The 24529-nt window shown below is 41.5% G+C and overlaps 2 protein-coding genes across 4 annotated transcripts in view; one reads left to right on the top strand and one right to left on the bottom strand.

Annotated features, from left to right (window-relative positions):
- Window positions 1-429: 429 nt before the first annotated feature.
- On the top strand, window positions 430-23263 carry camsap3 (calmodulin regulated spectrin-associated protein family, member 3). Of its 3 annotated transcripts, none has more exons than XM_010779308.1 (18): window positions 430-938; window positions 7191-7450; window positions 14216-14356; window positions 14553-14639; window positions 14836-14868; window positions 15697-15835; window positions 15923-16062; window positions 16159-16243; window positions 16349-16391; window positions 16481-16536; window positions 16781-16817; window positions 16910-19004; window positions 19096-19220; window positions 19464-19753; window positions 19848-19932; window positions 20376-20494; window positions 20594-20712; window positions 20800-23263. In XM_010779308.1, exons 1-18 carry the CDS (start codon window positions 806-808, stop codon window positions 21097-21099), a joined length of 4287 nt encoding a protein of 1428 aa, XP_010777610.1. In that variant the 5' UTR covers window positions 430-805; the 3' UTR covers window positions 21100-23263. The 3 variants fall into 3 exon arrangements, with proteins under 3 accessions (XP_010777610.1, XP_010777608.1, XP_010777609.1); XM_010779306.1 differs by having other exon boundaries at window positions 16745-16817; XM_010779307.1 differs by lacking the exon at window positions 14836-14868 and having other exon boundaries at window positions 16460-16536; window positions 16745-16817.
- nr5a5 (nuclear receptor subfamily 5, group A, member 5) overlaps window positions 22621-24529 on the bottom strand; it is a 5602-nt gene continuing 3693 nt past the window's right edge. Inside the window, exon 7 of the mRNA XM_010779309.1 lies at window positions 22621-23988. Within this exon, the coding sequence (XP_010777611.1) occupies window positions 23741-23988 (248 nt within the window). The 3' untranslated portion in view covers window positions 22621-23740. The remainder of the gene's footprint in view (window positions 23989-24529) is intronic.

Below are 24529 nucleotides of genomic sequence, written 5' to 3'. Positions count from 1 at the left end.
GACAGATTGTGGTTTTTATATGTAAAGGAAGACGTTAAATGAACTATAGCTAAAGGCAGACTCAGAGGTGCAGAGTACATCTATTCTAGTGCTCTATACATTCAATTTTAAGGTTGGTACTTTGATATGACACACAAAACACAATAATATAATATACAATAAGACAAGAACTTAGATATGTTTTCAAATAAAGGAGTAAATCATTAAATGCTGTCACGATAATAATGTTTCAGCAGTTTGACGTGACCAGTCAAGAAGTGCCCCTTCAGGCGTTCACCTGTGTGTTTGCCAGTGAATGAACCTGTAGCAGGAGTCACACCACACCTCCACCTGCTGTCTGTGTTCACACGGGGAGGTCCCGCCCTCTTTCCCAAGATAATTTTCTATTGGACGGCAGGATGAGTGACTGATGCCAGTGTGGAGCACCTGGGAGTCAGTCATCGGCGGTGCTTTCAGTGGAGCTGCGTACAGGGAAACGACTACAGCAATGCGGACGAAGAAGGGGAAAACGAGGGGAATAGTCCGTTTTTTTTGTAACGACCCGGCGGATCGGGGCTTTGCTTCGTCTTAAAGCATGATTTAACAGTGATTACGCCTCTAAAACCGCAAAGAAAAGGACATTTATTGGCTTGGAAGCAGCTCCGGGGCGGATATTTTCCCGACAGAAACCTTACCCAAATTCTTATTCCCAGCCCCGGTTGTTTGGAATAGTCAGCGAAAAATAATGATTGCCTGAATATATTTTTATACTGTCTTGTAGTGTTTTTTGCCAGCATCGCTTCCCATTTTCTTTTACAAACTCGCTATGGTGGACTCCCCTACCATGAGGAAGACTTTTGTGGTTCCAGACATAAAGCCCTTGGATTTGTATGACTGTACTAAAGCAAAAATATGCGCAAGTGTCGGATGGCTACTGGCAAAGTCCTACGGCAGTGCAGGTAGGTTTCAGTTTAGGATGCGGGCCCGGTGATTTATGATATGTATCGGTCGCGTGAAGACCACCATCCTTGTGTTGACCTAACAATGATTATATTTTGTTCAGCAGTGCATCGAAGAGCACATGCACCTAGGGCGACTACAGTGTGTGTGTATAGCTCAGCGTTTTTCAGCACAAAGAGCAGCATATGAAAGGGGGAGCATGCATGGTACGCATTTTTGTGACTCTGACACATGTCATTTGTTCTCACTCAGTGTGGTCACTTTTTAAGGTGTGTGTGTGTCAGATAAACAGGCCTTCTCCCTGGGCCCTTATCACGCTAACCCATTTTGTCGTATTTCTAGCCGCCAGGCTTCTGTCACAAATCGCAGGCTATAGGGTAGGTTTTTAATCCGGTTACACAGACGTAGCACATGGGGCGTAGATGCATTTCAGTACCATTCATGCGCCTCGGCGAGACAACCCCTAGTATCCTGTGTGAACTACTGCAATTCATAACCAGGATCAAATACCTGCGTGCAATAGCTCATTGTTCACTGAGTGATAATACTGAAATACCATAGAAATGTGTCTGTTTTGTCCCACAAAATCCTAAATCAACAAAGCTCAAGAGGCGCTTCTGAAACCATCCGACCATTATGATGGAAAACATACCCCCCCAGAATATAATTTTGTAGCTATCTATCATTGTAGGATATTTATTTTGAGGTTTCCTGAGACAAGGCTAGGAACAGAGTCAGCTTATGACCCTGTGTTGATAACATGTCTCCTTGTTCTAGGGCCCTATCTGTTAAAGATTAGATCTCACAAGGAAGACACCAAAATAGTCTGTTTGAGAAGACATGATGACATTTATCCCTAGATTCCTTTTAACTTTGTTTTACCTGAAGAGCACACACAGTGCTCTACTGATTGTCTTGGACTGTTTGTATAGTAGCTAGTTATCTTGTCAACAAAAGACGATATGGAAAAACACACTATCATTCCTGACATGAACAAACACATATCAGTTGTAGGTTACTGGTTATGGTTTTAGTCAGAGAATATGTTTTGGCTACAAGGAGGTGAACTTTATTTACTCTTAACAACACGAGTTGTGTGTTACACAATCCCAGTCAGGCCTTTGGTCCAGGACTGTAAACTGCTGCAGTCTCTATGGGCTCTGTTTAAAACCTCAACCACGCCCTCTGGTCAAAGTCACTCTCCATGCTAATATACAGGAGTATGAGGACCGAGACCATGCTGTGTAGTTATATCATATATGTGTAGTTTTATCTTTATTAACATAATTGCCTTACTCATAGTTTTCCTGCAAAGTCAAGATTACCTCATCTAGTCCCTCCCAAAGGACCCGGGAGCCGGACCGGGTCATCTGGTCCTCTGCTCATCCAGGTCAATTAATCTAATGTTAACAATAGGCAACATTTTAAATCTGTGAGTCTTTGTGTACTTTATGGACCACACACTCACTGTACACATCTCTTGTCTTTATTTAGATTGAGGAATGTTAGACCGTATCTTTACATGGGAGTTTATCATGGCCTAATGACAACGATCTTTAATCTGAAGTAGTTTACCCTAAAATGAATCCATGTGCAAACATTATAATCTGAAAGCTGTTCGGCTTGGACTAAAATGGCTTTGTCATGATGAAGAAAACATTTCAAGGCTAGAAGCAAGGAAAAGGGTACAGAATACAAAGTCCCTATGTGTCTCGCCTCTTTGGCACAATAAAACCCTTATATAGTATAAAGCTAACTATCTCCTACAAATATTTAAAAACAACCATCCCTAAGCTTAACACTTTTTGAAATGCTAAACGGAAGAGCTGCTGCAATTATTTTTGCAGTGTCCTTTAGCCAAGTAAACACAGAACCACCAGATAATGCCATCCCCACATTTCCTTGTTGTAGCAATAGAAGCACACAGTGTGGGAGTTCCCTGTTGTTTGGAATTTCATAATATCATAACATTGTTAAGAACCAACTAGCATGAAATCTAATTAAATGCTTTAATATATTGTAATTAGTAAGTGCTGTTTCATGTGTCACAATGTCCACATTTACTTATTGTTCTATGTCTTTTAAAACTTGCATGCAAGATATTTGGCTGCTCAAATAAGAGATAGTGTCTCGTGATATTTTGTCAAGCGATGACGTATACTTTTTGTATAATGTTTTCCATCACTGGAGGAAAGTGGTTCGGCAAGGGTGACGAGAGTGATCTGCCCTTTAAATTTTAATTATGACAGATGACTTGACAGATAATTTAAGACCGACTCAAAGTAAATGGAACCGTTTACACTGGAATGAGACCAGAAACTCTTGATTCACTAGTTTGATTGCTTGAGAAAAACATGCTCATATAAACTGACCTTGTCATTAGGATGATATATGTGAGTTCTGTTTTTGTGCTTTTTTATAATAAATCTGTTAAAAATGTAAAACACACTTTAAATAGCATATTGCCCATCTTAAACATTCACTTTGTTGTCCATCAGTCTCTCGTGGCCCTCCTTTCCTGTTGTTTTTTTTACTAGCAGCAAAAAAACAAACCACCTTGTAACTCCATGTTGCAAAATAACTATTTCTTTACCATGATCCACCTAGCTACAAAGCTGCTTGGATCTCTCTGAAATCCTGTCGGAATGATTACTTATCCTCGCCCAGTCTTTGTAACTATGGTGAGTCAACAAAGGACAAGGACCTGACGAGGATGTTGCCTTGCTATTAATGTTTACTCAGGATGTTGGAAATCCTATTGGTTTTCTATGATACTCTTCCAGACACAGGCAAACCTCTTGATACAGTTTCGGAGTTACAGTGTGGGTTTCGAAGTAAAGTGGTACTTTTATTGTGAGAGTCATTTGACACTGAATACAGGGACAACGTAGCAGAACAGTTTACAAAGGTCTGGTTGGTAGTTAGTGTCTAACTTGACGACATTTTGTTGAGGCAGGTAATTGCTAACATGAAGACATTCTGTACTTTGTCACTCTGTCATCCAACGTTGTCCTGTTAGTCTCTCAAGCACCCATAATGCAATCACACTCTCTGCCTATAGGATGTGCTTCTGTGTACACTGGCCCTCTAATGCAATTCAAGCTGCTGTTACTAATGTCATAGTGGAGCACAGTCTGTGAGGATGTGTTACAGGATGCACAGGGCTGTTAGGGATGTCATATTCCTGGTAAGGGGACCATTGAACGTAGGGAGATGGGAACTGCCTTGTGTAGTGCTCAACTTTTGTTTTGTTATGTTTTTAGTTTAGTTATTTATTAGCATTGTCTGTGCTTGCATGTATATTTCCAAGTTTCAGCTATTTGATCAAGGAAACATATCAGCCAATTGTTCACATTAGTTAAAGTTGCAATACATTCAAAGTGCATTGATAATTAAGAAAATGTCTTCAAGCCAGTGTTATGCACGATAAATCCATCCTTATATGTTTTACAGCTGGCTATTGAAACATGTTAAAACTAGGCAACAGTATTATTATAAATCAAACAAAACTGTCTTGCTAGTAGAGTCAACAATCTCTTCCTGTCTTGCCAGTGATGTCTAAGCTGAAGGGTTTATGTTGGTATTATCATTTCCCTAATGATCACATATGTGGGTAGGGTTTTAACATAGCCCTCCTCACCAGTTCAAGATTTTGGCCAACAAAACACTTCCTGCTTTGTTTTACAGTAGTGTTTAATCATCTGTGTTTGATCTTTTTCACCACATGATAAGGGTTGTTAATAGCTCAGTTTTCCAAGAAGGATTTAGAAGTCACACTCTTATCATCACTTTTTTCTATTCCAGAATTGGTAAGAAATAACAAATTATCACCAACTGTGATTATGTATGTTAACACTTATGCCTAACATGATGTGGGGTTTGAATTGGCTGCCATTGCTGTGCCATTTTATAAATATAGGAAGCTGTTACTTGACACTGACAACCTTTTTGAAACCGAATGCTGATTGTTCCACTTAAATGTAATATGAGAAGGGCTGCGTAGAGGGTCTTGTCAAACCTTGTTTTCCCAGAGGAGCCAGCTTGGTTTATACTCTGGCTGATTTCAACCAACCTTTAGTTGGATGTGTTTCTGTTGCCCTGTGTCTGTTGATTAGTGTCAGACACGTGTGGTAATGTCTGTGACATGACCAGCATGCAGGCTCAATCAGTCAATGAAGTGGAAGGACACATGGCTCCTGTTTTCAGCAAGCGATCAAGCAATGCAGGTCGGCACACATAGAAGCCAACATAGCTGCACTGACCACAGCCATGATGGCAAGTTGCATTATTTCCAGTACACTTGATTAGCTTTAGTTGTAAGTGACTCAATATTGTGTGTCACACAAAAGTGAAAGGGTGCTATGGTCTTTCCCAGTTTGCTTTTTGATGACAGACATTTTGAATAGCTGTATTTAAATTATAATATTGTTTTCTTCCTGCTCAGGAAAGTAAGAGACACAGCTCAGCTACTGCAGAGAACACCTGCATGTGTTAGGGATTAAGTATTTTGGTTACAATCTACTTGGTGTACTTGCTTTAACCTCACTACTTTATAAGGGATCTTATTTCTCCCTCTCCCGGAACTTGTTGAACTTTGACTTTGGTCTTCTTACTCAGGATAGTAGATATGAACTGACCCCATAACCCGTGAAAGTGACAGGGGAGGGAATCGCTCCAGTGAATGTTAACACACACACACTTGTGTTTGTAATCACAATATTCCCCTGGAGGTCTATTGATGTCAACGCTATGGAGGCACCACATTTCTTTTAGCTTTAGGCTTCTTTTCCCTTAAGTCTACAAACTTGTTTTTTTTAATTCCTCCTAATCCTTTTCGTTCTTTAGGATTAGGTGTGAATGCTCTGTTTTATGATTGTTTCTATTTTTAGATGTGCACGTTTCTAGCTTTGGAAAATTGTATGTGGATACACAACCTTACATTTATATTCCATTTGTTTCTGTGGCATATGTGACACAAAGTTCTCATTGATAGCCAGACGGTCTCATAGGGAAATCATGCTCGTATCGATCTCTCTCATCTCACTGAGTTTGTTGCATTTGCATCCTGCTTTGCCTTCAGGGGAAGTTTTCTTTTTCTTTTTTTACAGGTCATCGGGGAAGTCTTTTTTTGTTGTTCTTGTTTTACATGTATTGGGTAAATACGTGGAGGTGTACAGTGTTAGGGACATGTCTTAATGTTTTGAGCAGTGAGAAATTGTAGTTATAGCACACAGGAGCATATAATAAAATGGAGCATGTGTCGTGACTGACAATATAGTCGTCAGAGTGAGAGTGAGAGACTGAAAGCAGGGCATTGTCCTGCACCTATGAAGCTTGTTTTGTTGTCTGATGTAAGTGAATCCATTACATGACTTTATAATGATACAGCAATATAGTAACACCTCCCTTGTAATGACCGCTTTGTTTCTTTGTAAAGCACAATCCCAGGACTCCTAAGTCCTTTCTCTTTTCAGGCAGACTGCTTGTATTTCAACCTGTGAACTTTTTGTCCGAAGGCCCTTTAGCACTTATCCAATATGTTTGCACCGACAAACAAGCTTTTGAGTTTGCTGTTGGTTTGGTCTTGATGCAGAGAAACCAGTTTCACAGAAGGTGTGTTTTTAGGATATTGTTTGCTGTGATGGTATGTATAGAAAAACCAGTTTGAACAGATTATTTAATAATCTTTGTCTCGTCACCAATAGAGTGTAGTAAGGCAATATATAGCACACCCTAAACTCAGACAGAATTAGAGATTTATCCTTGGCTTTTGTTTATTTTGATGTTCGATCAGGTTGTTGTTTTTCTTACTGATTTTACTCTGAGGAGATCTGAAAGGGCAATTTTCACTGAAGATTTCTAAAAAAATTAAGCAAGGGGTTTAAAAAGAGGGTGGGAACGGGTGGCAGAGCATCTTGTAATCTGTAGATTCGAACCTCTGAGCTCATCATGCCCCACTGACCCTGATGATTGCTCTGCTCTACTCAATCTTATGATTATAGCTCTGGGCTGTATTCACCAGTTTTCTTAATCTGGCAGAAAGACGGTTTCCACATAGATAATAAAATGCTCAAGATTAACTTCTGACTGAATAAATAGAGGGACTGCTAATGAAATAAATTCCTCCCAATTTTAGAACATTTAAAACGTAACCAACACATTGTTTGTGTTTATTATTGCCACCGTTTCTTGGTTGCGCCACTGCTCAATAAACGTATCTAACTGTGTCTGTTTGTTCTTTCCCTTGGTAGAGAATGTTGCTGTTGAGCTGCGTGACCCCTTCTACTGTGACCAGTATGAGCAGGAGCACCTTAAACCCCCAGTCACGCACCTCCTGCAGTCCTCGGAGCTTTACTGCCGGACCTACAGTCTACTACTGGGGGCTGGAGCCGAGGCAAAGCCCAAAGACAACGCCGCCCTGCTGCAGCTCCTCACTCAGAGAGGCCTAGTCTCCAAAGACCAGGACACACCAGTGACTGAAGCAGACCTCCGACACAAACCCATCAAAATGGTAAAGTTATGGGAACAGTAAACACATAGGTGATGACGGCCACCAGTCTTAATGGATCGTGTCAAGGAAATGTCAGAACTGTTATTTTGATAGAAACTGCTTATGTTTGTTTGTTTATAACCCTAAGGAGTGAATGTCTCCTCCCGTGGAACCAGATGCTCTGCTATCCAGCACAATGGGTGGAGTGGGCTCAGTCATTGATATAGGGGCTTGTTTATGCTTTGATTCGAGGGATTAAAGGACATCAAAAAGACCCCAACTCATTCAGTCCTGCCCCATCCCCCTCTTTGCGGCCCCTAGCTGATCCCAGGGGATGAGTGGATCCAGCTGCCAGGACAAGAGCAGTCATAGTGAAACAAGGGATGACTACTTAAATGTCAGGGTGTGAGAAGCAGGTCGAGTCTAGATTCTATAGCTGGTCCAGATCTCAACAATGGCTAAACAGTTCTGGTGAAACTTGAGATTCTGTGTTGCGAGAATTCTCTGGGCTGGCCCCGTGAAATCAAGAGAAACTGGTTTGTCCTCTTTGCTATTGACAATGTCTCTCTCTCTCTCTCTCTCTCTCTCTCTCTCTCTCTCTCTCTTCTTCAGTCCTGAAAGTGAACATACAAATACTTTTATTTTCAAATTAGGAATCATAATAGTCCAAAAGATGGACTCTTAGGTTTGATGGAACATTTACTGCTTTTCTGCTTCAGCTGACTCACTAAAACTCAATTTTGAAGAAATCCTACAAGAACCTATCCCATGCTTCCTCAAAAGATGTAATTCAATGTCTTTTCCCCAGCACCCATCATGTTTCTTGCACCTACGAACTGAAAGCTAGGTAGTAGGGAGCCGCCAGGGATCCATGTGAATAGTGTTGATGTTTGTATCACTGCTGTGTTCCGGCCACTGCAGTAGGTGTAGTGCTACTGGTGGCTTAATTGTCTGCTGGAAAATGTATGCCTGCACCTGCGTCTTAACTAGATGGCATAGAAACTGTGGGACAATTATCAGTTTAACCTGATGATGTGACCATTTGAAAGTTAGTTTAAGTAATATTATGATATAGCTATATCTAGTATGACTGGCTTGCACTTTTATTTGTTCTTTGAAACCCGAGAGGTTTTGATAGTCACAACACAGAAGTAAACCTTGACAGGGGATTTCCTTCCACAAACAATAACAAGTCTAAGTATCTATTTCAATCTTTTGCTATCCATTTCAGTCATTCAACCACCATCCCTTTGAATTGCATGTTACGTCAATTAATTCAGACCTCTACAAATCCTCCTGCTAGAGGTCTGTGCAGCGCTGTATACTTCTTGTGCTTTACAAAAGAGTTCTGACAATACCATCTACACTGACAAGTGCCGTTTTGCACCGGCAACTGCACTCAATGGCAAACAATATAAATAAACACAAGGTTTCTGTAATTTTCTGTTGTGTTAGGTGATTCTTCTTTGCAACGCCATCTCAGTTGTAAGTCCTAACCATCAAACTCCTATTTTGGCTGTTACAGTTAATGCTGCATTTGCTGGCTTCTGTTTGCATTTATGAGCCTTCCAGTCTTGTCTGGACTAGCACTGTAGCTACATTGTAGCAAGCAGAGAAAGTGGGTCATGCTGCAGCTGCATTAGAAGGATGGAGCATCGATGTGGGTCTTGGCCAGTGAACGGCTTTGGAGCAGCGGCAATCTGCTGCAGCACTGCTGTGTAGGCTTTACACATCCATGTGGAACAAGAGGATAACAAAGTGCATGTATATAAAAGTATGTTGAGTCATGCTCATCGCTGACGAGTTAACACAACTGCTGATTTATCAGCTAAGCTAGACACTATTGAAACCTCACTCACATGATTTCTTTGTGGTTCATTGCTGATAATGATCAAATTTGCAGATGTATGAATCCAGGGATATAGGTTTATTCTTACCCATAAACATGTCAGTACTGGCTCAGTTTGCTGCTCTAGCATCAGTGCAGAGAGTGCCAATGACCCACTCTATACAGCTAAAACGCATTTGGCTATGATCAAAGTAGGGCAAAAACAGATTCATCATAGCAAGCTAACCTAGTACAGTAATTAGTATCTTCATCAAACTGTAAGCTTCTGCTACAGGATGAAGACAGAACTCTGTTGATTTGTCTTGCTGCTAGACCTTGAAATTCCATGGTTAGTATTTGGCTTCAAATATATCCTGGAGGAAAATGGTTCGAGCTGTGTGTGATCTGAGACAAAGGAAAGTGAGTCCCATTTCCTCTGAATTGTAGGTTATATGAGAGGGTCAGGTTTAGAAGGGTGTATTTAGACATCATTTCAGAATTGTACTCGTTGTTTTTGTGTGCTGTTTTAATATATCCATAATCTTTTAATTTGGATGTAAACATGAAGATCTGAAAGCCTAACTTTGTCACATATTTGACTTCTATTATTATTTGTTTATATGTCAAATGTGGTGGTATAATTTGCATTTTTGGATTTGTTCACACTAAATTGTAGTGTATTGTAATCCCAGGCATGCTGGGCATAACTCTATATTTACTTGAAACAGTGAGTCAGTGGCAGCCCAATCTAGCGCCAGTGTCTTTACAATCCACAGTTATCATGAAAGCAAAGCTTTGTACACTGCAAGTCCTTAGAGCTAACGCTGGAGCCTGCGGCTGCCTCCATCCCATAGTACTTGCTGTATATATGTGCTTGTGTGCGTGTCCTACTGGTAACTGTCCTTCTGGTGGTGGCCCGGCCCAGATTAGAGATAATCTTTCATGCAGACTAAACGTCATCATCCACGATTGGATGACATGCCAGAGATGACTTGTGACCAGAGATGACCAGAGAGATTTACTCACCCCGCACCTTATATGGCTCGCAATTTAAAACTAATATGTTTGATTTTTTGTTGGTTGAGATAGTAGAATATCATCTGTTTTTAAATATACTGATTTAAATACACAGAGATTGCGTTCGTTCCCACAGTGACAAAGTAAGTCATGTAGCCATAATGCAGCTAACCCTCTTCCCGGTCCCTTGTTGGTTTTGGACGGATACTGACACTTTGTCTTAAATCATACTGCTGTGTTGGCAGGTTTCTGGTCAAGTGAGCATCAGTCAGGAGCTTAGTTTAAAGTGGAAGTGGCAGACTATCAGAAATGCTAACCATCATTGTAAAAAAAAAATCAGCCTTTGACAATGTAAAGCTAATGTGCAGTATTACTTAAACTCATCTACCGTATAATAAACAAGTTCCCCAGAGTTTAATGTGGAGATTTTCAAGACTGGGTCTCCTTGCTTAAGCATACAGTTCCTATACATATTTGTGTGCATATAACTGGTTTGTGAGAACCTCGAGTGTAAAAACCCCCTGCTGGGCCCCAGACCTGCCTGATCCCCCCGTTTGTCTCCCCCTCAGTAGGCAGGGGGATGGGGTTAAGTCATATTTCAGACATAATCAGATTTGCCCTCATCATAATCTCACTTAATGATCCGCAAGATGCCTTTGCCTTCTTTGTTTGACTAGGTTGTTGACACAGTTATGCAACCAGATTTACCAAATAGAGCCATTGAGATGTATTGTGTGTTGGCAGTGTTTTCTCCTCTCTCTACTGTATCAGTTTGAGGGCTCCAACTATTTGCTGGATAGAGGTTTCCTAGTAAAGAGCCGGTGCTAAACCAGGGACACGGAGCATGGCTGCGGTCAGGCTTGTGCTCAGATGCATTGTGGGTCAGCTGGTTGGTTGTTATGGTGATCTGGCAGGCTCTGTGCAGGGTGTTTATGAGTTGCTACTCTCTCCCCTCTCATTAAGAAGACTTGTGATTAAGCTTAGCAGGCTCTCCTGGGTCTGCAATGGCAAATCCACTAGCAACCCCCCTGCTTCACCTCTCATTCTGATTTTTTTTTTGTCATGAATCAAAGTCTACTCTCTCTTTTTCTGAATAAATGCTCTACAGCATGACAGAGAGAGAGAGCTTTCACTAAGGTCTATCGCTTTTTTTGTTGTTGTTTTAGTTTTTTTTCTCCCTCCGTCACCCTGTCTCCTTTCACACTGTGACAATAGCTCCAACCTATGATTACACTTTATGGCTAAATCCAAAAAATGTGAGTCCCTTCGAGTGTTTAAAATATAGCCACTCGCAACATTGGGCAGTAGTCTGTTTCTTTTAGGACCTGTGAACAGAAATGGTTGAATCGAGATGTTTCATAATTCATAAAAAAGCTATTCAGCCATAAATTGAATGTTTACACAGATAATATTTTTTAGTTTTGATTCACACTATCACATAGGTATAACAAGTTCTATATGTTTTTATTTAGGTTTAATTCTTCGTGAGCGGAGTTATATTTAGGAGTGTATCTAATAAATTGCCCACCCTTTTGGCCTACATCACTATATTAAAAAGACCTTTCAATATAAAGAAAGGTCCTTAGTTACAGGGATTATTTAGAAAAGAGTATCAGTAGCATCTGCACTTTTAAATGTATCGTTCTTTTAGCAAGACCTATTGTTAATACAATATTCTGCATTGTTAATGTATATGTCTCCAAATCTGGCAGCCCTAATTAACACCTCTTTTATAAAACTGCTTACGGTTCCTTAACATCTTCTGCAGGGCTGTTGCAAGTGTAGTTGTGTACTTAAGAAAATGGACTGGAATTGTATATCCTAATGTTGGGAATCCATACAAATCACCTATACAAATTATCAAATGTTTAATACAATTAAGTGTGTTATGTTGTTTTACAGTGAACGTTTTACTTACAAAACAATGACTTGAATTTGCTCAGGCAGGATTGTTATTTTGGACCAAATAATTTTGTAAAATAATAATACAATACATTTCATGGAATCATATTATGAAACCTAATTTAATTTGTACAGAAGTACTGTATTTCAAATATTTCATCTAGGGGTAGTAGGGCTCTGAACCAGTCAGATGTGGCTTGCTTTGAGGAGCCCTAGTTCCTATAGCAGGCCACTGCAGATATATTCCCACTGAACAGACAAATCATGTCACAGGCACACAACCACTAGTCCTAGTCTTGGCAGCAGTGTTTGGAGGGCAGGCCAGCCAGGGCCAGTCAGCTCCCAGTGACTGACCGAGAGCTCTGACCAATACTATCTGACAAGCCTTTGCTGGCATCGCCCGCTCTGCCTGCCACAGCTCCAGGTCTGCCCGGGTCAGCACTTTACATCAGGGTTGAGTAGGCAGACATGCAGACAGGGCACATGCACGCAGCTTGAACGCCACCGGCTCCCATCTGGAGCAACATAAGAGGTTAGATGAAGAATGTCTAGCCTCTAAAGTGGGATTTGTAAGTCGTAAAAGGGAACAGGCACTGATTTGCACAGATTAGGCTAAAAAATGAGGGTTGGAGATTGGTGGCCCCATGCCAGGAATGTGTTGTTTGTGATCTGCCTGCCCTCTCTGAATTGATTAAGGCAAGGAGCTTGTTGTCAACTCGTTGGGCAATAGTTAGAAGAGATGGCCCCCATACTCTTCAGAAGGCAAATGTATATGCAGATGAAGGACACAACAGTAGAAGAATACAATTAATATAGTATGCGTGGATAATATACGGAGTAAGAGTTGGTTATGAAATCACGTCACGGGCTAATCATTTTCCCCACAAGTATTTCTAACCCTGCAGACTTTGTTAATGAGTTATGGTATTGTTGAGGCTTTCTAAAATGACAACGATTTCCCCAGCTACACTGATTCAAAAACTGGATTAAAAGATCGACAAATAGCACAAGGGGTTGATCATGATTAAACCTAAATATTATTATATTCATTCATCATATACACACTAAATGGTTCAACGATCTTCATCGTAAGCACTATACACTGTTCAAAGATCTGAATAATTTACATACATGTTCAGGTCGGAGTCAGACAGATGTATAAAGTACAGTTGGTTCTTGCCCTGTGGCTCAAACCGAGCATAGCTTAATAAGCTAACAGGTTTATAGAGTTAAGGCGCTCTCGCTAACTGAGCTGATAGATTTGGTGGTGCATTTTAATGTGCTCTAGCCATTAGACATGGCTCAGTAATGGTCTCTCAAGTATAAGGAAATACACTTATATCTGTTGTCTTCAAATGCATGGAAATGTCATGTATGTGGAGTTTTTGTTTGATTCTTGTAAATCTATAGACAAAACAATATCTTGATTAGATGTTATAATGATAATGTTCTATGACAAAAGTCCATTTATACACCTAAACTGCAGAAAGTACATGGAACACCTGTTTCTTAAAGAGAATGCTGTTCATTGTTATGCTTCCTGGTGATCCAGTTGCAACGCCTCATTTTATCCTGTCGTCTCTGTTAAACATGAGTCACACAGCAATATTTCCCTGCACAAAAGGGAAGGCAAGCAGAGCAAATAAAGGTAAAGCAGCTGAGGAATGACAGTCCTTGTACACATGTTATCAAATTACAGGACCATTGCTTATTTAACGACTTAATGATTGTACAAACACAGGTCCAAAGTTCACCCACATGTACTTTGAATGTGTGTTTGCTTGCTGGAACACTCAGTGTTTCTGCTGACTCAGCTGCCTTCTGGTGACCTCTAGGGGTTGCTGCAGGTAAATAATGGTTGTGCTGCAGTATTCAGTCGATCTCTGTTCTGCAGTGCCATGCTAGAGCAGTGAAAATGTCTGTGTCCAGCATTATTGTGTTAGCTGTAATTCATTAAAGCTGTCTAGGCTCTCTGTCCCTCGCTGTAAGTGGTCCCTCCTCTGACAGTTCATCTTCCTTCTCCCATGTGATTGGTGCAGAGTGCTCATCTGGCAGTGATAGATGCCCTGATGGCCGTGGGAGCCATGGAGACGGTGACTGCGGTGAAGACATGTGGTTCTGCCGATCTCCTGGGTGGAGCCTCCAGCTGGGAAGGTGCTCTGCTTCATTGGGTTAATGGGGTAAGGAGTACACCCAGCAGACACAATGATTGTTATGAATGCACATGTTCATTGTTTCCTGTCAGAAATGATTTGTCGTTTTCTAAGATTATACAATGTCTAATTAACTAAACAAATAAGGATGCTGTCACTTATTTACACACTGTGATGTATGTATGTTTGTGCTAACTATATTGTCTTCTTGGCATGCTCTCAGATAAATCAGAAATTAAGAGAACAAACTGAAGAAACCCAGAGTGACACATCTCAGGCCGTTATGGAGCCCCAACCCGTTCAACCCTCTGTAAGTATTGCATTACAAATGGAGTGTAAGGTTAGCGTCATTAATTTGTCTTGTCCTTTCAAGTAAGTGACGTCTTCACTACTCTTTCTCACTAGTTTGTCTAGTCCTTCCACTGTAGGCTTAATACCTCTCCCTCTGCTCCTATTCTCCATTTCCTTGTCTGTCTCTATTTCCTGTCCCTCCTCCTTTCTGACAGTGTCCTACTCGCTGGTACTGGAAACTTGTTCCTGTAAGTTCCTTCCTTTCCTCTAGCCCTTGTCCCCTGTCCCTCCATCCCTTCAGTGTCTCCATCAAATGTATCAGCAAATATCTGAGGCTCAGGTTTGTTTTCTTTCTCCATGTGCTGGTGTGAGAATGCCAATTTGCATCACATCCTAATCTGCATTGAAGTGCACGTAACAGCGCAGGGCGGGGCTTTGTTATTTGACACACGAGTGGTGCATGAATCACAAGTGGTACTCTAGCTTTCTTGAAACTGCCTTGCCCAACCGGTTCCTCTGGTCCTTGTTCAACAGAGGTGTGTGTTTGTGTGTGAATGGCTATGGGCATTAACAGAAACAAGCTTCTAGTCGGCTGGTCTCTGCAGAAAGTGGTCTGTTTGTATATGTGCTGTTGTTGTACCTGAAACCTTCTTTTCTCCTTCCCCTGCATCCTGATACTCTCACTTGTCCCACTTTCTTCCAAAGAAATCCTTCTTTCTTTACACTCTGATTAAGTCACTCACTTTGCATCTGCCATGTTTTTTTAACCCAAGTTATTTTCTATACATAAGCATGACCTTTATGTGTTCTATTTTCTTTCATTCACAATGCATTATGTTATGACACTTTCTATGACTTTTAACTCTAGTTTGGAAAAACCCGAGTTTAGTGTTGGTTGTAACATCACCTAATAAGTCACATTTTAAAGGAATAATTTTCACACAAATAGATTATTTATCTATTAATTAGTTATCCTGTTAGTGATAATCAAATGGTAGTTATTTCAACAAAATATTCGTTTAGGAACACAGTGCAGTATTTCATTGTTTTCTTTGTTTGTTGTTGTGTTATTTTAGCTCCGCTACAGGAAGGATAAAATACAGTCCAAACAAAAGCCAATCTTCCCGGTGGTGAATGAAGTCAAAGATCTGTCCAGTGGTTGTGCTGTTGCTGCAGTCATACATTACTACTGCCCTGGCCTGCTAAGACTTGAAGGTACTTACCAAAATGTATAACCACAAACATTTCTTTAGTACCTACTGTGTGTATGTTACTGTAACACTTTTTCCCTCTCTATTGAAGATGTTTGTATAAAGGAGTCCATGCCATCAGCAGAGAGCCTGTACAACCTGCAGGTCATCCATGAATTCTGTGAAAGCTGCCTGAAGAGCTGCTGTAACTTAACATTGGAGGACATGCTGTACACCCCACAAGAGCTTAGGGTATATACATCAACACTCCTGATTGATACCCTGACAAAAATATTGATTGCTGTATTGTCTATTTAATGCCTGATTTATTCTATCTGACTTATTTAGCTCAACTGGCTGAGCTTCCTAGCAGAACTGCTTAGCTGGTTTGAAATACAAAGGCCAGAATTTGTTCAGCCAATAGACCCATTGGGTAAGTGTTGCCAGCTTTGTGGCCTTTTGTAATACTGTATAATCCTACCAGTAAGGTAATACATTGATTATCTGTCACAAAGTCTAATAACTTTTTTTTTGTTAGATGTATCCACACCTGTAACACCAAATTGTTCGAGTGGCAACAGGTACAGAATCTTTCGAAATATGTTTTTGCTTTTGTAGAAGTCTGGCATATTCTTAATTTGAAATGAAGTATTGTTTCTCTGCCTTACAGTTCCTCCCCTTCTATCTTCAAGAAGCCTTTCCTTCCCATCTCTTCTCCTGCATCAGGTACATTTATAACAGTGTCCCTATATCATTGCATCAAACCCCAGTGTTTTGTACACGTTTATAATTTTACAATCTTGTTCACCTTTTAACATCAATCCTTGTTTTTTATGGTAGTTTGTGTATATATTTATTGGTGTATTGCTTCATTTGTGTATCCCTATGTGGTGTGCATGCCTTTACGTGTCTGTGTGTGTCCCGTTGTACTCAGGATCTTTGACTCAGTCTACCTCAATGTCTCATATAGAAGGAGTTGGAAAGACATGGAGTAAGAAACCTCTCAGGTATGACTCCTTGATTCAGTACCATATGAACTCTTTTTATTTTATTTTTTTACTTAATTTTGCTGATTTACACTCGCCTTTTTTCTTCTTAGCCGCCCTCTGTCAGCAGTGTCCTTCAGCATCCCCTTTGGCCTGGACAGTGATGTGGACGTTGTGATGGGCAACCCTGTGATAACCCGCTCTATGAGCTCAGACCAACTCAACCCAGCAGGCCAACACATGACGCGGGTGCCCTACACTCCTCCTGAAGACCTCAGCCATTTGGTGAGCAAACCTCCTGGTCCACAGAGAGCGTCATGGTCCACCCAGTCTCCCACTATCCCAAGGGTGGCAGAGGAGAACGGCATTCCAGAGAGTGAAACGGGAGAGCTGCCAACAATTGAAGAGGCTCTCCAAATCATCCACAACGACAGCAAGATGGAGCCCCGTTTACACCCTGATGGTGCTCCTGATGGCTTTTATCTCCACTCTCCTGATGACCCTGCAAGTTCTAGACATAACATCAAATTAGCACCCATCAGCTGCTCTGCCCCTACACGCTCAGGAATGATGTACCGGCCCACTGGAGAGTCCCGGGAGTCCAATCGCACCAGAAATACCTCTGAATGCTCAAGAGATGATGACTCGGTCTTGAGAGACGGCAGTGTGGACTCAGACGCATCAGAAGACTTTCCCAAGGCCCAGTCCACTCCATCCACACCAGCTGTTAGCGCACACTCTGCCGGAGGCCATGGCAAAGAGGCGTCCGATAGCGGTGTGAAGATGACCAGCTTTGCAGAACGGAAAAAGAAGCATGTTATGGATTCTCCAAAAGCCAGTGACCCCTCTCCTTCTTCTCAGCAGATGACCACTTTGGCACAAAAGTCTGATGAAAGCCCCAGCAAGAGCCCACAACTGAATAATGAAATGTCTGAGCTGGGAACTCGGCTTGAGGAAAAGCGAAAGGCTATCGAAGCCCAGAAGAAACGCATTGAGGCTATTTTTGCAAAGCACCGTCAAAGACTAGGGAAAAGTGCCTTTCTGCAGTTAAAAAAGGAGCAGCGTGAGGACGAAGGTGAAGGTGAGGGAGGGAATGGACATATCAGTACCTCATCCACAGAAGAAGAGCTCTCTCGCTTGAGACTGGACGAAAAGTTAACTCAACTGGAAGAGGAAGAACAAGATGAACAGCGCCTCTCAGTGGAAGATGACGGAAATGTCAAAGGAGGACTTCGGGCAAATAAACAGATCAGTCACTCCAAAGAAAAGGCAGGTACACCAGGAGAGAAGGGCCCTGGGACTCCTGGTGAGAAAACAGTAGCTCCACTAGGGGACTATAACAATGCTGTTTCAAAGCTGACTGCAGCTCTTAACTCTCTGCAGAGTGACATGCAGCGGCTGACCGATCAGCAGAACCACCTAGTCAATAAGAAAACTCTAACTTCCAGCAACAAATCCTGGGTTATTCCACCAAGCACTAAAACGTCAACTCCAGCCCCTACTCGTCTGTCGCGGGAATCAACCCGAGATTTAAATTCAGCCTCCTCTTCTCCCTCTCCATCCCGCAAAATGACGCACTACACCACTCCTCCTAAGTCCCCGAGAGTCCAACGTAGGACCCAATCTGTTCCCCCTAAAAGCCCGAAACACCACCAACAAAGTCGTCCCTCCGAGGTTAAGGTCCCAACCATCTCAAGGGCGATCACCGCACCACAAAACGTGGACCGAATCCCCCACCTTCGTCGTGTAAATCCCTGGCAATCCCACGACCAGACTTTGTCCTCATTCTCCATTGGTGATTCTGACGGCCAAGACGAGCTGCGGTCATCTGGACCAACTCCTGTCCCCACGCCGATACTGACCCCAATACCACCTCCTACCCCGACTCCCCGTCCAGCCACAGATGACACACTGTCAGAGGTGGGCTCCAATGACGATCATAGTATATTTAGCATGGACCTGGAGGCCGGGCCCTCGCATGGTAGGAAGGAGGGGTTTGCACACGGAGGATACAGCTCTGGTGCACCATCAGAGTGCTCCTTCGAGAGTGATGTCCCTGCAGGGCTGTCGAATGGCAAACGCAGTAGCCTGATCGAGATCTCACTGTCTGCCCTGCGAGGAGATGGGGAGGAGGAGGATGCTCTCTCTGACTCCATAAGTGAGCGGACTGAGATGGAGGCAAAAGGAGGGCTTGGTTTCTTTTTCAAGGTAGGTCACCGATTGTTATTTAAAAAAAATGCTGTTTTTCTAAGGTCAGTTCATTCATGCCTTTTTTTAAATGCTATTTATTTATTGTTAGGATGACAAAGAGCGAACAGATGATGAGATGGCCCAGAGACGAGCAGCTCTGCTGGAGAAACAGCAGAAGAGAGCAGAAGAGATGAAAAGACGCAAACTTGAGCAGGAAAAAGAAAAAGAATTAAAGTGAGACATGTTTTTTGTTTTTTTTAATAACTGTGTTTGTACCCAAATATAGGCTGTAGCAGTATCTTATATTAGGTTTGGTCAAGTTTCGACATTACTGTAGTTTCAAGTTTTTGCAGCATATAACTGACGATGATTTTCGATGTTCTGCTTCATTGTCCTTGTGAATTAAACACATTTTTATCATTACCTGCCTGATAAATCAAATTTGAAAGTTTACACATAAACTTTCTATGATTTTAGCAAACCTCAGTGGATGATTATTGAGGGCTGGGGGAATAAGGAGGACAGGCCCCAGACTCCAGGCACCCCCCCAGCATCAGGCACCCCACCTGGCGATGGGACGCCCCACCGCAGAGGGGACTTCACACGGCAGGAGTATGAGAGGAGACATCAGCTGAAGATCATGGAAGACTTGGACAAGGTGCTGAGGCAGAAACCCACCACGGTTCGCGGGGTCAAGAAGCAGAGGCCCAAGACTATGTTCAGAGATGACTCAGTCCTCTCTCATAGCCCTGTCAAAGGTTTAATGGGTACATATTTCTGATGTTGAATCACCTAGGTCTTTGTATGCCCTTGTCCTACACACATTTTTGTTTCTCACATTTTAAATTTGCCTCCTTCTAGGCGCCAGGCTGAATAAGGTGTACTCTCACTCCACCATGAACCTGTCCTCCATGGCTAATGACTTGAGTGTCAGGAAGTCTCCCAGGTAACCTGCACACTGCTGATGGCTTCTCTTTTATTGGAAAATGGGATGCACATATCCTATGTACTGATTGTTGAACAGAATAATCATTTTAATTCCAAAAAGGAAAAAGAGGGTCTTAAATATCATATATAGAATAATGGGCAATATATCATTATAATATAAGATTAACTATGATCCAGTGGAGTTAAATGAACTGAAGAATTACATCCTGGGGATGAAGTACAAAATTATTGATCACCTTTTAAAATGTGTCTGTAAAAAAATGTTGGCCAGCACCAAATGCCAGCCATAAAATATGATATGTAATTGCATACCTACTACATGTTTTCTGGTAGCTTTAATCAGTGTTATCAGGGGCAAATGTACATGCAATACTGTTTGTCTACTGTATGTATTGTACATACAGCCTCCGAACTGACTTACCTCCATTTGACTCCTTCTAGCCGTTCTCATTCTCCTTCTCGGCTAATGTCACCAAGACGAACAAGTGCTCACAACGGAGAGAAGGACTGGGAGAATGGCTCCACTATTTCATCAGCTGCTTCAATCCCAGAATACACAGGTCAGTAATTATTCGAACTTAAAATTAATTATTTTGAAATTAATAATGTAATAATTGTTTTGATGTATTTATGGAATGTGGAAATGCTGTGTTTTTCAGGACCAAAGCTTTACAAGGAGCCTAGCTTTAAGTCCAATAAGTTCATCATCCATAACGCTATCACCCGCTGCTGCATGGCCGGCAAGGTCAATGAGTCTCAGAAAAATAAGATTGTAGAGGTAAGCAGAAGTCCCCTGTAACTAGGCTATAATTGACTGTGATCTTTTTCAGCTAAACTCACCTTGAGGTTTTGTTTTGATTTTCAGGAAATGGAGACGAGCACGGCCAACCACTTCCTCATCCTCTTCAGAGATGCCAGCTGCCAGTTCCGGGCAGTTTACACCATGAACCCTGAAACTGAGGAGATGGTGCGGCTCACTGGCATCGGACCCCGGTGTATTGCACCTGAGATGGTTGAGTCCATCTACAAGTACAGCTCTGATCGCAAACAGTTCACTGCCATCCCGTCCAAAACTATGTCCATGAGTGTTGACGCCTTCACCATCCCTGGTCACTTTTGGCAAAAGCGCCCTGGAACTCCCAAGAAGCTTGGAACCCCAAAATAATGTCGGTAGATGAGTAAAGATGTGCAGAGGTGTTACTATTCAGGAAACCAACTCCCAACTTGATTTGGCCAGCAAGGCACTTGCAATTGTGCAGTTAAAGAATGACAGAATGACTGGTCAACATGGACGCTGAGTATAATCCAGTCAACTCTACACGCCAAGAGAAAGGGCCAGTTACTCACCCATTCAGCCAATGTATTTACAATAGTTTTCTCTTGAGGGCTTCTGATCGGCTCTGCCTCGTCTACTAAGATTGTAAAATGTAATGCGAAATAATCCTGTTGGGACGAAAAATCCTCTTTCCTTTGCACCCTGTCTCCTCATGCCTTGCCTTACCCTGGTCGTTTTTTGCAACTCTTTGTAAGAAGTAAGAAATAGAGAAGTCAACCTCACTGCCTTTGCACCGAAACAGTGATGTGTGAAACAGTGTTTCGGGCCAGAGTAGTCCCCGCCCCTTTTAATTCTGCTCGCTTTTTCCTTTTGCTGCCTTTTGTTAATGTTCCAGTGCTCACCCTCTCTCCAGTCTACACAGACGAGTGGAGCAGCTCACCGTTCAGACTGGAGATCTAAGATGAAAATGAATAAGGGGTAATTCAGCTCTCATATGAATGTAGGGCAAACTCTTACCACTCACTCCATTCAAGGGTGTTCTCACTGGTTGGTCAGGACTAAAAAATTAGGTTGTGGGTGGTTCCTCTTTGGGCTGCACTGGTGGTGGATACTGTTGTTGTCAATGGCTTTGCACACCTAGAGACTGCCTGTGGTCCCATAGTCCGCACATCCCATTCCATTCCAACTCCTTAGCTGTAGACATCTGGATGTTTTTTTTATACTATTTTGACATGTTTTTGCTGGACAAATCGCTTCAGCCTTTGGGAGCTGAAGGAAGAATGAAATTATTGAGACTTTTTTTCCTCATATCATGCTTTCTAATTTTCAACATGTGATGAATTGAAATGGTATCTGAGCTGATCTTGAAAAACTAAACTGGAAACATGAAGGAGGGCTTTACCATGTTTATAATTACATGGATACAGCTCTGTGTGAAAATGATAATCAATGCTGATTTAATATATACTGAATGCTGATTACTCTTGATTTTCTTTGGACAATGATTTGTAAAAAGTTAGTTGACCTTTGTAAGCTACCAATAAGCTAGCCTGCTGCTTAAGCATTAGTGAGAAGTATGTTTGAGATGTGAATGAGTGTATGAGAATTGTCAAACAACTGAAAATTGAAACCTTTTGTCTTGGGATTAATAAATCCTTTAGGTCACTAGGAGTCTGTTTCCTATTAAATGATTCCCTGTTTGTGGTTTTCTTGATGAAGGATCATTCCAGACTGTCACAGCCCTCACCTTCTCAACACAGACTCCTTTATGTATAACAGGTGGGAATATAAGGCGCCAATGTAAAACACTTTTTTTGCCAGTGAGTCCAAGCTGTTTGGAAAAACACTTGACCCTGCAGTTGTTTGTAATCAGGTCAATATTGCTACATAACCTGTTGTAATTTGGTCTTGTTCCCTTCATTTGCAGTCTTTAGCACTACAGCAGCTGCCGTGGTGCAGCTGTCTTCTTCACTGACTGCCTCCAACAAATGTTATTGTTTGAATGAGATTCCAATACAGATGTGCGAGAAAATTTGGGAGCCACATCTAGGGAAAAAAAGATGATTGAGTGTTGAGGCGTGGACTTAGTGGATGTTTGTATTTATAAGTTTGTAAAGAGTAGTATGTGGTAGGTAAACACTATAATTTGACTCTGTGCAATTATCCCTTAAGAAATCCCCACGTCCCCCAGAGATGTATTTATTTGGTTTGCATTAGATGATGCATTAGATGTTTAGTTTCAGGTTCCACTTGTGTCTTTTTTGGTTAAGGTTGTAAGTCTCTCATTCATTTCATAGAAATTCTCATAACATTTATGTTTTCTTTCCCTTCTGTTTCCAAAATCTGTGCCAGCACATTATGTATGATCATTTCATAAATTGACTATCCTTGTCAACTGGACCAGACCAATAAAAACCCTTTTAAAATCATCATCTATGTTTTGTCATTCTCATGTTTATTTTCCCATTCACATTGTTTATTAGAATTTTGAATAGGACTATTTGTTATCAGTGTGTGCCACTAACCTATGAATGAATGAGAAGAACAATAGCTTTCCTGGCTGATCCAGAAAAAACAACACTGACCTGTAAACGCTTGATTTATTAAAGTTATGGGTTTGAAGTACACACCGGAGTATCAAGATACCACTTTTCTTTATTCAATTAAGCATTTTTCTTTTGTTTTCACACACATTACAAACATCAGGGTAGTGCTTAGTTCTCTGTCTAACAACACTGACAGCAAACAAATATTAGTTGCTGTTTAGCTGTTATAATACTGTTAATGATGGGCATCCGAGGAGAATTAGGAGACAGGTTAAGGTTGAATGTTGATCCTTGACCACAAATGTTACTGTCAATTCTGTCATTGAACTGAGATGTGCTGTTAAAGAGATGTTTACAATTTCCAACAATGGGTCAAAAAAAGGTAAAAACTGCTGTTGTGTCTGAAAGGCCAAAAAGGGACATAAAAACTCACAGCAGTAAACTGTGGCTGTTCTATCTCGTGTCTTTAAAAATAGAGCATTTTCTCAGTTATGCTTGGTGTGCAGCATCTCTGTGATTAGAGAGTTGCAGGGCAAATCTCCCAGAAGGTGGCGCTGGTACAAATACTCCTCAACCTGGAGGCTAATGCTGCGTACTTCAGGAAGCCGTAGCAGCAGCTGGCCAAACTTGTCTGAGTGTCTTGGATGACTCTGCTGGGTGTGCTCCATGAGGGCTCTGTTTACCCTCTCCTGTGTCTGCTCCACTTGCCTGCGACTCTGGACTGACTTCACATCTGGACAATAAAAAAAAATCAATGCCACTTTTCTAATCAACACAAAATACATTCATGCATACACCCTAAACGCAGGTGCTTAGAGAGATATTGTGATATATTAAAGGTCACCTATTATGCAAAATCCACTTTTTCATGTCTTTTATACATAAATATGTGTCCCCTCTGTGTAAAGAGATTCTGAAAGCTTCAGGAAAAGAGATTTGCTCACTTTTTGTCCTGATCCATTTATATAAAAACCTGTCTGAAAATGAGCTGATCAGATTTTGGCCACTTTATGANATTTGAAAATTTCGATTTTTTGTGATAAAAGCATTAGCAATCAAAGAACAAATCAGACATCTTGGTTCTGGACAATTTCTGACATTTGTTTAGTTTTTGGTAGGGATGCACCGAATATTCGGCAGCCGAAAATTATCGGCCGAAAATGGTTAAAAAGGCCCTTTCAGCTTTCGGCCGAAAGGGTTCTAGCACCGAAAAAATATCACCGAATGTCAGAGAACAGGGTTACGTTGGTAAGCTAACGTGTTGTTGTGATGAC

The sequence above is a fragment of the Notothenia coriiceps genome, unplaced genomic scaffold (assembly GCF_000735185.1).
Source record: "Notothenia coriiceps isolate Sejong01 unplaced genomic scaffold, NC01 NC01_scaffold00020081, whole genome shotgun sequence".
Lineage (NCBI taxonomy): Eukaryota > Metazoa > Chordata > Actinopteri > Perciformes > Nototheniidae > Notothenia > Notothenia coriiceps.
Note: the sequence above shows the minus strand (reverse complement) of the source record. Positions and strands in the feature narration are given on the sequence as shown.

Bases quoted from the DNA above. Each gene is read 5' to 3' on its own strand.
- camsap3 (XM_010779306.1), top strand. From the start codon at position 806: ATGGTGGACTCCCCTACCATGAGGAAGACTTTTGTGGTTCCAGACATA. The intron at 16,063-16,158 runs GTATATACATCA...TGACTTATTTAG, and splicing joins ACACCCCACAAGAGCTTAGG to CTCAACTGGCTGAGCTTCCT. The intron at 20,495-20,593 runs GTCAGTAATTAT...TGTGTTTTTCAG, and splicing joins TTCAATCCCAGAATACACAG to GACCAAAGCTTTACAAGGAG.